This window comes from Myodes glareolus, chromosome 16 (assembly GCF_982192425.1).
Source record: "Myodes glareolus chromosome 16, mMyoGla1.1, whole genome shotgun sequence".
In the NCBI taxonomy this organism is placed as follows: Eukaryota; Metazoa; Chordata; class Mammalia; order Rodentia; family Cricetidae; genus Myodes; species Myodes glareolus.
In genome coordinates, this window is record NC_142041.1 from 32,334,337 (window position 1) to 32,346,268 (window position 11,932).

The following is an 11,932-nucleotide window of genomic DNA, read 5'->3' on the forward strand; positions in this document are numbered from 1 at the left end:
TTACTAAGAAACCAAAAGAAGATTGAGTTGTTTTTCCTGCCAAGATAAACTCACATATACAAATTGCCCTTTTTGTTGTTTCTGGAGGTAGGCTGATCTTGTGGTATACCTGCTTTCACCTTCCAAGTGCTAATACGGGTATGTGCTACCATGTTCAGCCAACTTACCCATTTTATGTATGTTAGGCTTTTAGTTAGCTAACTACTTACTGTTTTTGAGACAGTGTTTCGTGTATCCCAGTCTGGCCCCAAACAAGCTAGAATGACCCTGAACATCTGTTCCTCCTGCCTCTACCTCTCAAGTGCTAGGATTGCAGGTGTGTGCAACTATACCAGATGTTATGGAATGCTGGAGATCTAACCCAGGGTTCTGTACATCTTCCATCAACCAGTAAATCCAGTAGATTTTAATATACTTAGAGACTGTGTAAGCACACATTAGAATGTAGACCCCTCCCTACACACACTGCCACATGCACATGCCAGGTTTTATTTATTCACTAAAGGAAATTTGAGTTTTGATCTTTTGGTAATTATAGATGCTACTTTGTATGTTTACATATAGTTGTTTTGGTTTTTGGAGACAGGGTTTCTCTGTGTAGCCCTGGCTGTCCTGGAACTCACTCTGTAGACCAGGCTGACTTCAAGCTCACAGAGATCCACCTGTCTCTGCCTCTTAGGTGCCTTAAGTGTGTGCGCTACCACCTGGCACATACAGGTTTTTATTGAGATGTATTGTACATCTTGGTGTGTAGTTTCTCTTTTGTGATAAAGTGCTCTAGCAAAAACATGTAAAGGAGAAAGGTTATTTATTTATTTAAATATTTTTATGGTTTATTTAACTTTATTTTTATGTGCATTGATGTGAAGGTGTCAGATCCCCTGGAACTGGATCTTCAGACAGTTTTGAGCTGTCATGTGGGTGCTGGGAATTGAACCCGGGTCCTCTGGAAGAGCAGTCAGTGCTCTTAACCACTGAGCCATCTCTCCAGCCCTGAGAAAGGTTATTTAGCGAACAATTTCAGGTCACAGCCCATCATGGCAGGAAAGTCACAGCAGTGAGAACTGGAGAGACAGCTCAGTGGTTCAGAGCACGTATTGCTCTTGTAGATGACTAGAGTTCATTTCCCAGCCCCCATATCAGGGAAACTGCAGCCTTACCTAACTCCAGCTCCATCTGACTCCGACATGCCAACCTCCATGAGGCACATACACACAAACACAAACACACATATAACTAAAATAAACTAAAAACAAATTTGAGGTAGTTTTATTGTTTTATTTTTTTGTAGCAGTCACATTACCTCTGTAAATCAGAAGAGCACGACGAATGTATGCATTCGTAGCACGCTTACTATTGGCCCACTCTTACTCTGTTCAGGATCCCTGCCTAAGGAATGGTTCCATCCACAGTATAACGCGCCTTCCCACCTCAGCTAAGAGAACCCCCACAGTGTGTCCAGAGCCCATCCCCCAAGTGACTTCAGGTTCTGTTGATGGTTACCATTGAGCATCACCCCCGGGTGTCTACGTAGGTGGGGAATTTCTGGGCAACACAGCGGCTAAACCTTTTGAGAAGCTGCTGTGCCATTTCACAGCCAGCAGTGTGTGAAGGCTCCAGTCTCTGCACATCCTTGCTCGTACTTGTCACCATCTTTCTTCCTCCTCCCTGAGGTGTGTGGGTCTCTGTTGGCACAGGCTGGCCTTGAGCGTGTGGCGATCCTCCTCCCTGAATCCAGGTATTACAAGCAACCATTCCAGCTATTGTTTTCTTTGGTATGCTAGGGATTGAACGCAGAGACTTGTGTCTGCCAGTCCAGTACTCTAGTGCTGGGATACATCCGTAGTCCAAACTAGGACAGTTACAATGCTACTTCTAGAACCTCCTAGATGGCTAATGATACTGAGAATCTTTTCATGTGCTTGTTGGCTATGTGTATCCTCTTTAGAGGAATGTCTGGAGGCACGCTGTTCATCTTTAAATTGCATTATTTGATTTTTATTAATTAGATTTTTTTATGTGATGAGTGTTTTGGCTCACATGTATGGATATGTACCATATGTGTGCCTGGTGCCTTTGAGGTCAGAGGAGCGCTTTGGGTCTCTTAGAACTGGAGTTCTGTATGGTTTTGAGCCATCATGTGGTGGCTGGGAATTGAACCCAGGTCCTCTGTAAAAACAAGTGCTCTTAACCACTGATCCATCTTTTCAGGCCCTAATTAATATTTTTTAAGATTCAACTAACAGTTTTGTTTATTGTTTTTTGGGTTTTTTATTTTATTTTCGAGATAAGGTTTCTCTGTAGTTTTTGGAGCCTGTCCAAAACTCAGCACTCAGGAGATGCAGAAAGTTCACAAGCGAGAAACCTATTTAGGCTCCATAATGCAACCTTGGCTCAGAAAGAGGGGAAGAGAAGGATGCAAGAGAAAAAGGGAACCGGGCACTGGTGGCGCAAGCCTTTAGTCCCAGCACTTGAGAGGCAGAGGCAGGCGGATCTCTGTGAGTTCGAGGCCAGCCTAGTCTACAAGAGCTAGTTCCAGGATAGGCTCCAAAGCTACAAACAAACCCTGTCTCGAAAAACAACAACAACAACAAAAAAAAATAGGCAGAGGCAGGCGGGTCTCTGAGTTCGAGGCCAGCCTGGTCTACATAACAAGTTCCACAACAGCCAAAGCTACATAATAGACTAGACCGTATTTCAAAAAACGAAAAAAAGACGGCTTAGTGGTTGAGAGCAATTGCAGCTCTAAATGCATTTGGTACACAAATACACTCAGGTACACAAAACACATTCGCATAAAATAAATGAATTTTTTTTTTCAAAAAAAGTGTTCCCCTGAATTTTTCTTTTATGATTATGTATACACCCGTCGTCCTTCCAATTCTCCTCCCAACTCTTAGAACCTCCATCAAACTTGCCAGCCTTCCATCCTGGCGCCGGCCAGCAGGTGGCGACGAATCTCCTGCAGGGCGCTCTCTCCGACGTGCGCACCTCTGTGGTGTCAGGCTACAGGCACCGCCGCTGCACTTCCGGGCGCGGATCCAGGTGAGCCAAGATCTCCCGAGAACCCTCTGTCTCAGCCATCCCTAGTACAGGTGCCTCAGCTTGCTGCCGGGCTGCCCGGCACCGGAGTGAGCATGCCCACGTGTTGGCCGGGTTTCCACCGGAGGAGACAGAGCCGCCGGGACTCCTGGATCCCGCTTAGCTCAACGGGCTCTAGACCAGGGCTCCTGGGGACGCCGGTCCTCTGCTTTCTGTTGATCCTGGCCGCCCGGAAGCGGCGCGTGACTCCTCCCCCTCGTCTCCTCCGCCCCCGCCAGGCGGCGCCGTTTACTCAGTCCGGTTTTCTGTGTGGCTGCTTCTCTGTTGCCACCCTAGCAATGTTGAGATAGTCCGAAGGGATTCATTGAAATGAACTGACAGAGAACCATCTACCAGCCGTTTGGAATAGTCTTGCTTCTAAACTGTGGTTTGATAGCATTAGATCTCCTGGTTGTATATGCCCAGGTTCTTGTGCTCACGCCCAGAGCCCGAAGCAGTAGATGTAACGTGGGTTCCAGGTTGAGATCCAGAGTCGCTGCATCTCTCCCTCAGATAGTATGACTGGTAGAAACAGCTGGAATGAGTTGACTATGAGTTGCTTACATCCTGAAGTTTATTGCAGTAAGTGGTTGTTGTTGGGTATTGTTTTGAGGGACAAAATGTCCACTCTTTCTTTGCACCACAATGAAACTTTCCTCTTCTCTACCAGGATGCAGAAGGTCTCCGTGCTCCTCTTCTTAGCCTGGGTCTGTTTTCTTTTCTACGCTGGTATTGCACTCTTCACAAGTGGCTTCCTTCTCACCCGTTTGGAGCTCACCAACCAAAGCAGCTGCCAAGAACCCCCCGGCCCTGGTTCCCTACCATGGGGGAGCCAAGGAAAATCTGGGGCCTGCTGGATGCCATCCCGGTTCTCCAGGGTTGTGTTGGTGCTGATAGACGCTCTGCGATTTGACTTTGCCCAGCCCCAGCGCTCACATGTACCTGGGGAACGTCCTGTCTCCGTGCCTTTTCTGGGAAAATTAGGCTCCTTGCAGAGGATCCTAGAGAATAAACCCCACCATGCCCGACTATACCGATCTCAAGTGGATCCCCCCACGACCACCATGCAGCGTCTCAAAGCTCTCACCACTGGTTCCCTGCCTACCTTTATTGATGCTGGCAGTAACTTTGCCAGCCATGCTATAGTGGAAGATAATCTCATTAAGCAGCTCAACAGTGCAGGTCAGTATGTACCTCTTTGGAAGCCGGGTGTAACTGGCCTTTAGATGTTGGGGAGCCAGGACTTAGGGTTCCCAGCTGTAAGGACTATGGTGTAGAGAAACTGAAGAGTAGAAATAGATGGGACCTTGCTTGTGGAGAACTCAAGAGATTTTTTTTTTTTTGTCCTTGATGAAGCTTCTAATACACACAAAATGTTTGTTTTAACTCTTGGGAGCTCCCAATTAAGGAAGAAATGAAGGCAGGGGTCTTGGCTTGCAAGTGCGGAGAAAAGAATAGAGGTGTTCACTGACTGCTTGTGAAAAAAAAAGAAGTCAAAGGCAGAACATAATGCATATGCCTGTAATCCCAGCACTCAGGAGGCAGAGGCAAGAGGATCTCTGAGTTCCAAATTAGCCTGGTCTGTATAGTGAGACCTGTCTCAAAGCAAACAAACATACATGTCAGCAGAAACCCTAGGGACCAAGGAGTAGCAGATCATTTTACAGGAATGGAATGTGGTCTAGGGGGAATATGGTTGTCAGAGAAAGCTTGATAGGAAATTTTAGGTGATACTGAATGAATTCCTAATCTTGGGGATGTGTGGTTGGGATTCCTATCGAAACACTGGGCAGTGGTGGTGCATGCCTTAATCCCAGCACTCAGAAGGCAGAGGCAGGCGAATCTCTGTGAGTTCGAGGCCAGCCTGGTCTACAGAGCGAGTTCCAGGACAGGCTCCAAAACCACAGAGAAACCCTGTCTCAAACAAAACAAAAAGAGAGACATTTCTACTGGATATGTGTATACATACACACACATAGTGTGCTTTGTGCAAGTGCACATGCCATGGTCCATGTGTGGAGGTAAGAGGTCAGCGTTAGACGCTGATTCTCTCCTTACACCATGTGGGTTCTGAGTCTTGAGCTCAAGTTGTCAGACTTGGTGGCAAGCACTTTGACCCACTGAGCTGTCCCACCTGTTCTCTGATGGGCTTTTTAGAGTCTTCTCTCATGTTCTCCCCTGCTCTGATTCCCCTCTTGTCTCTACAGGAAGGCGTATCGTTTTCATGGGAGATGATACCTGGAAAGACCTTTTCCCTGGAGCGTTTTCTCAAGCTTTCTTCTTCTCCTCCTTCAATGTCAGAGACCTACACACAGTGGACAATGGCATCCTAGAACACCTCTATCCTACCAGTGAGCATGGGGAGAGAGCGCTTAGTGCCTGCCCAACCCTGGAAGTCAGAGAGGGTGCTTTTAGTCTATAGATGCTGGCTGTGGCAGAGCCTGTGGCTGTCTCCCTGGGCATACAGGAGTGCCAAGGCTGGGCTCAGGTGAGGAGTGGGCCTTGCTGCCCTGTATTCAGTGTTCTCCCCTCCGCAGTGGACAGCGGTGCCTGGGACGTGCTGATCGCCCACTTCCTGGGCGTGGATCATTGTGGTCACAAGCATGGCCCTCACCACCCTGAAATGGCCAAGAAACTTAGCCAGATGGACCAGGTGATCCAGTGAGTGTGGGATATTGGCCGGGGGAGTGGGTTTATGTTTGAAAATCTCAGGACATAGGCTACTATGAGGAAAAAAAAAAAAACCTTATTTGGAGCCTCTTTCCTGGATGAAATGTATGTTTGTATGTTTGCATGTATGAATGTATATATGTATATATTTTGAGACAGGGTCTCATTATATAGCTCTGACTGACCTGGAACTTGCAATATAAACCAGATCAGGCTGGACTGAAACTCACGGAGATTCATCTGCCTCTGGCATCCAAGTGCAGCGATTTAAGGCATGCACTACCATGCTCTGACTCTGAATTATTTTCTATAGGCCTTTTCCCCAAAACCTAGGGGCACCATCCATTTTGAATAACTTGGCGTGTACTCTGGGCTGCAGTGTTATGACTGAAGAGATGTCTTTTTGACAAAGGCCTGTTATGGAAGTCAGTGGATGGGGCTGAATGGGCCCCCGAGGAGAATCTTTATCTCTCCCTACCCTCTGACACATTTCTTGGCCCCCAGGGAACTTCTGGAACGTCTGGAGAATGACACACTGCTGGTAGTAGCTGGTGACCATGGGATGACCATGAATGGAGACCATGGAGGGGACAGTGAGCTGGAGGTCTCAGCTGCACTCTTCCTGTACAGCCCCACCCCCTTCTTCCCTACTGTCCCACCAGAGGTGAGGCCTGCTTGTACCTCTTCTGCTCTCCCCACATTGTGGTCCCTTCACCTTAGGCTCCCAAAACCACGATCTGGCCCCACTCTCATTTATTTTTATTTATTTATTTATTTATGTGTGTGTGTGTGTGTGTGTGTGTGTGTGTGTGTGTGATATGTATGTGGTATATGTGCACACGTGTGTGCTGGTATAACTTGTGTACAAGGAGGCCAAGGGACATTGGGGATCCTGCTCTCGCATGCTCCACCTTCTTCCACTGACACAGGGTTTCTCACTGAACCTAAGCCATCCTGGTGGCCAGAAATCCTGTCCGCCACCACGGCACTAGATTACAGACATGCATGACCATGCCCAGCTTCCTACATGGATTCTGTGATCCAAACTCCGGTCCTTCTGTTTAATGCAGCAAACGCTCTCACCCACTGGACCATCTCTCCAGACTCTCCCTCCCACCATTCTAACCTAGGCCTGATGAGCCAATTGATACCTGTCCTTTCCTTCTAGGAGCCAGAGGTTATTCCTCAAGTCAGCCTTGTGCCCACACTGGCACTGCTGCTAGGCCTGCCCATCCCGTTTGGGAACATCGGGGAAGTGATAACTGAGCTGTTCTCAGGGGGCAACGACTCCCATCCTCAGGCCTCTGCTCTGGCCCAAGTCTCAGCTCTCTACATCAATGCCCAGCAGGTAGGTGAAAGGGCTAGACGTGTGTGTGCCAAGTATGAGGATTAAACACACCATTGTCCTTCCTGTCCTCACCTCGCCTCCATAACATAGCCATGCCCTTCTTCTATTATCCTCCCTTCTCCCATTGTGGACAGAGTTTGGGCCCCCGATTTCCAAGTACCTCTGTCCTTACCCCCGTCCTCACCCCCATCCTCACCTCCCCTTCCCGTCCTCACCTTTGTCCTTATATCTGTCCTTACCCCTGTCCCAGTTTTGTTCCCCGACCTATTCCTGTTTGTTTGACCTTTCCTGCCAGGTGTCCCGATTTTTGCATACTTACGCAGCTGCTACTCAGGATCTCCAGGTTAAAGAGCTCCGTCAGCTGCAGCAGCTCTTCTCCAAGGCCTCTGCTAGCTACCAGCAGCTCCTGCAGGATCCCCAGGAGGCTGAGACATCGCTGAAGACGTTGACCGCTGAGTTGCAGCGGTTCCTGCGGGGAGCTCGGGCCATATGCATCGAGTCTTGGGCCCGTTTCTCTCTGGTCCGAATGGCAGGGGGTGCTGCTCTCTTGGCTGCTGCCTGCTTTCTCTGTCTGCTTGCATCACAGTTGGCAGTATCCCCAGGCTTTCCCTTCCGCCCGCTACTGCTAATACCTGTAGCCTGGGGCCTAACTTGGGCCGTACTATATGCTGGACTTGCGGTAACTGCAGGGTCAAAGGTGGATGCAGTGGTTCTAGGGGCTGTAGCTGCAGCAGGGTCACTCCTCCCTTTTCTGTGGAAAGTGTGGGTTAGCTGGGGATCCAGTAGGCCCCTGGTACCCCTACTCCCTGTCCCTGGACCTGTTCTCTTGCTCCTGCTCATTCGCTGGGCCACTTTCTTCTCTGATAGTTTTGTTGTTGCTGAGGCCAGGGCTACTCCCTTCCTTTTGGGCTCTCTCATCCTATTCCTGGTTGCTCATCTTCACTGGGAGGGCCAGCTACTGCCACCTAAACTGCTTACAATGTCCCGCCTTGGCTCTTCTGCCCCAACAGGCCTTCCACGGCACAGTGGCACATATGCCCTGAGGCTTGGAATTGGGTTGCTTTTATGTACAAGGCTAGCTGGGCTTTTCCATCGCTGCCCTGAAGAGACACCTGCTTGCCACTCCTCTCCCTGGCTGAGTCCTTTGGCGTCTATGGTGGGCGGTCGAGCCAAGAATTTGTGGTACGGAGCTTGCGTGGGGGCACTGGTGACTCTGTTAGTTGTTGTGCGCCTGTGGCTTCGCCGCTATGGTAATCTCAAGAGTCCTGAGCCTCCTGTGCTCTTTGTGCGCTGGGGGTTGCCCCTCATGGTACTAGGCACGGCTGCCTACTGGGCGTTGGCATCAGGGGCAGATGAAGCACCACCACGCCTCCGGGCCCTGGTTTCTGGGGCATCAGCCATGCTGCCTCGGGCTGTGGTAGGACTGGCTGCCTCAGGGCTCATGCTGCTGCTGTGGAGGCCTGTGACGGTGCTGGTCAAGGTTGGGGCTGGTGCTTCGAGGACCAGGACTATCCTCACTCCCTTCTCAGGTCCCCCTACTTCTCAGGCTGACCTAGATTATGTGGTCCCACAAATCTACCGCCACATGCAGGAAGAGCTCCAGGGCCGGTTAGAGAGGACCAAATCTCAGGGTCCTGTCACTGTAGCCGCGTACCAGTTGGGAAGTGTCTACTCCGCCACGATGGTCACAGCCCTCATCCTTTTGGCCTTCCCGCTTCTGCTGTTGCATGTCGAGCGTGTCAGCCTCGTGTTCCTGCTCCTGTTTCTGCAGAGCTTCCTTCTCCTGCATCTGCTTGCGGCTGGGACATCAGTCACCACCACTGGTAAATACGAACCTTAGCCCTGATGCATCTTGTTTGGAGGCAGGTGTTTCTCACCTTGACCCACAGTCCCCGCGCCCCTGCAGTTGGGAAGATCTCCCTTATCTGCCGTCACCATACTCGTCCTACCCCACTCCCAAGCGGGGTTTCAGAACTCACTTCTCAGAGAAATGCACTTCAGTTACAAACATGATACACTATGAATATATTATGGCATGGTGAGCGCTTTGTGAGGAAGAAGAAACCAAACACTATGGTCTTGTGCTATAACTTGCAACACTGAGGCAATGAGAATAGCAATATTGACTGTAAGGAAGGTTGGGGTAGCTATGACTGTCTACAAAACTTTGCTCAAGTCCTCAGAGTGGATGGTCCCAGAACAGAAGGCTATTGGTGAGATGTAATTGTAAAGAAATGTGCTTTTCTTCTAGGTCCTTTTATTGTGCTGTGGCAGGCGGTCTCAGCTTGGGCCCTTCTGGCCACCCAGACCTTCTACTCCACTGGCCACCAGCCTGTCTTTTCAGCCATCCATTGGCATGCAGCGTTCGTGGGATTCCCAGAAGGTCATGGCTCTTCTACTTGGTTGCCTGCTTTACTAGTGGGAGCCAACACCTTTGCCTCCCACATCCTCTTTGCAGGTACCTCTTTGCTTTTCCTCCCTAACTTCTGTTGACTCCAGCTTTGTGGAAAGAAAGGGAAACTTTGACTGGAAGGGAAGATGCAGTTTTTGTTGGCTCATTGCAATCCCTTGGCCCTGAGCTCCTTGCAGCCCAAGCCAGCTCGGGGTTGGGGATCAGGCTGGGCTGGTCCCAGGGCCCTCCTTTGATGCCAGTCTGTCCTCCCGGAGGCAGTAGGTTGCCCGCTGCTCCTGCTCTGGCCCTTCCTGTGTGAGAGTCAAGTGTCAAGGAAGAGGCAGCAGCTCTCAGGGAGTGAAGCTGAGGCCAGAGTCAGGCCTGAGGAGGAGGCAGAGGGGCCCCTGATGGAGATGCGCCTCCGGGATGCTCCGCATCACTTCAATGCAGCCCTGTTGCAGCTTGGCCTCAAGTACCTCTTTGTCCTTGGAGTTCAGGTGGGTGCAGTGGAGACATGGGAGCTGATGACCTTTGCCCCAGTGCACACTTACACTTTTTCTTAGTTTCAAATACCTTGGGGAGCTTCAGAGGGCAGATTTGTACTGGCCTGGGCTTTGTTATTCCAATCCTGGATCATTTTTCTCTGCTGTGTCTAGATATGGGTCCTGTTCGTTGCCTGTCAGGCATAATGGAAAAGTCGTGGGTATGGCCAGGATTCTTTTCCAGACTGATACAGAGGTGGAGATGAGTTACTGGTGTCGCCCCCTGCTGGAAGGCAAAGCACTAATGTCAGCATTACAGACAGTGTGACAGTGACTGATCCAAGCTCACAGGAGTCAGTAGTTGAACCAGGACAAGAACTGGGCTTCCTGACTCCCAACCCAGGGTGTTTTCCAGTGGTATACACTGCTTTCCTCCTTTGTCTTGCTTCCTCCAAAGTAACTGCCCACCTCTCTTCCTGTAGATTCTAGCCTGTGCCTTGGCAGCTTCCATCCTCCGAAGGCATCTCATGGTCTGGAAGGTGTTTGCCCCAAAGTAAGTGGGTTTGCTTAAGAAGAAGTGGTATGGAGGGGAAGACTTTGAGGAAACCATGGCTATCCTAAGTCGACAAGGTTTTGCCTCTTTAGGGAAAGGCATTTGACCTATTATTACCTGTGTCCTGAAATACTCCATCTTTCTTCACAGGTTCATTTTTGAAGCCATCGGTTTCATTGTGAGCAGTGTGGGACTTCTCCTGGGCATAGCTTTGGTGATGCGAGTGGATGGCGCCGTGAGTTCCTGGTTCAGACGATTAGTTCTGACTCAGCAGAGGTAGCCCAGGCCTTGCGTGTTGGCACCTAGCCATGGAGAGGGCTGAAGAATCATCTGGCCTGACCTGTATTGGTGCTGGACATTCTGCAAGAGAGCCTCAGACACACCTCTTACCATCATGTAAGCAGAGACTGCTTACCCCGGGACTTCATTTTATAATTCAGAATCTCTGTGGAGCCTGAGCCTTTGCTCCTTATTTGGATGCAGCTGATGGACTATGGGGTGGTCACCCAAGTGGCATGAAATAGCAGTGTAAATGTGTGTATCTAAGATGTGGAAGAGCTCACCAAGTCAGCCTCTCCTCCCACCATTAGTTAGATATGTCATCTTAGGCAGGGTTTGCTGTACCCGAGAACTCTTTGACGAGAAGCTGTCTGGGTTCTTCCCAAATGTTCTAGTCATCCCATTTGTCCTGCCATCTTCCTTGTTTGTTTGGTTTTGGTCATTTTGTGCTTTAACTGATAGCAGAGAAGACAAGCCCAGCATTGGGAAGCACACAGACGTCTGCGTCTGAAGCCTTAAGCAGCACCGTTTCTTCCTCTGGTACCCTTTCCCTCCCATGGCCGTAGAAGCCTCTCTCTAGCTTTTCAGCCCATGTCACCTTTATCACATCTACCTGCCTATTGATTATTCCCAACTTAAAGCCAAAATGAAATGAATGTAATGTGTCTTTTTTAAAAACAATCTCACTATGTATCTGTAGCTTGTAACTCAACATGTGGAGTAGGCTAGCCTTGAAATCACAGAGATCCTCCTGCCTCTGCCTGCCAGAATAAAGGTGTGTGTCAGGCTAAATGATTCTCTTTTATGTTCATCCTGTGCCTCTACTTATCCCACCACTCACATGTCGAGTTTAAGGTGTGACATTGTCCTGAAAATGTCCACCCATAGACTTGGGAAGAGGCTCTGGAGATAGGGGCAGGGACAGCTCTTGAGGTTTGTGTTCCAGTCAGGAGGAGATGGAACAGATGTTAAAACGGGGACAGCTAGGTATAGTGACTGTGGTGGTGTGAAAGAAAATGGCCCCTATAAAGAGTGGCACTGTTAGGAAGAGTGGCCTTGTTGGCGGAAGTGTGTCACTGGGGGCGGGCTTCAAGTTCCTTCAGTGTGACAGTTCACTTTACATGTGA

The 11,932-nt window shown here is 49.6% G+C and overlaps 1 protein-coding gene and 1 long non-coding RNA gene across 4 annotated transcripts; one reads left to right on the forward strand and one right to left on the reverse strand.

Moving 5' to 3' along the window:
• Positions 1-740: 740 nt before the first annotated feature.
• Positions 741-3,281, reverse strand: LOC146891444 (uncharacterized). The gene is made up of 2 exons (XR_014997326.2): positions 2,919-3,281; positions 741-1,780 (listed from the first exon to the last, which is right to left on the reverse strand). It is a non-coding gene; the product is annotated as an uncharacterized LOC146891444 (long non-coding RNA).
• Positions 2,983-11,597, forward strand: Pigo (phosphatidylinositol glycan anchor biosynthesis class O). Of its 3 annotated transcripts, none has more exons than XM_048420280.3 (11): positions 2,983-3,045; positions 3,752-4,263; positions 5,289-5,432; positions 5,619-5,742; positions 6,256-6,415; positions 6,920-7,099; positions 7,395-8,922; positions 9,351-9,557; positions 9,771-9,988; positions 10,456-10,526; positions 10,677-11,597. In XM_048420280.3, exons 2-11 carry the CDS (start codon positions 3,753-3,755, stop codon positions 10,804-10,806), a joined length of 3,273 nt encoding a protein of 1,090 aa, XP_048276237.1. In that variant the 5' UTR covers positions 2,983-3,045; position 3,752; the 3' UTR covers positions 10,807-11,597. The 3 variants fall into 3 exon arrangements, with proteins under 3 accessions (XP_048276237.1, XP_048276238.1, XP_048276236.1); XM_048420279.3 differs by lacking the exon at positions 2,983-3,045 and adding an exon at positions 3,511-3,663; XM_048420281.3 differs by lacking the exons at positions 2,983-3,045; positions 10,456-10,526; positions 10,677-11,597 and adding an exon at positions 3,489-3,663 and having other exon boundaries at positions 9,767-9,953.
• Positions 11,598-11,932: the final 335 nt, after the last annotated feature.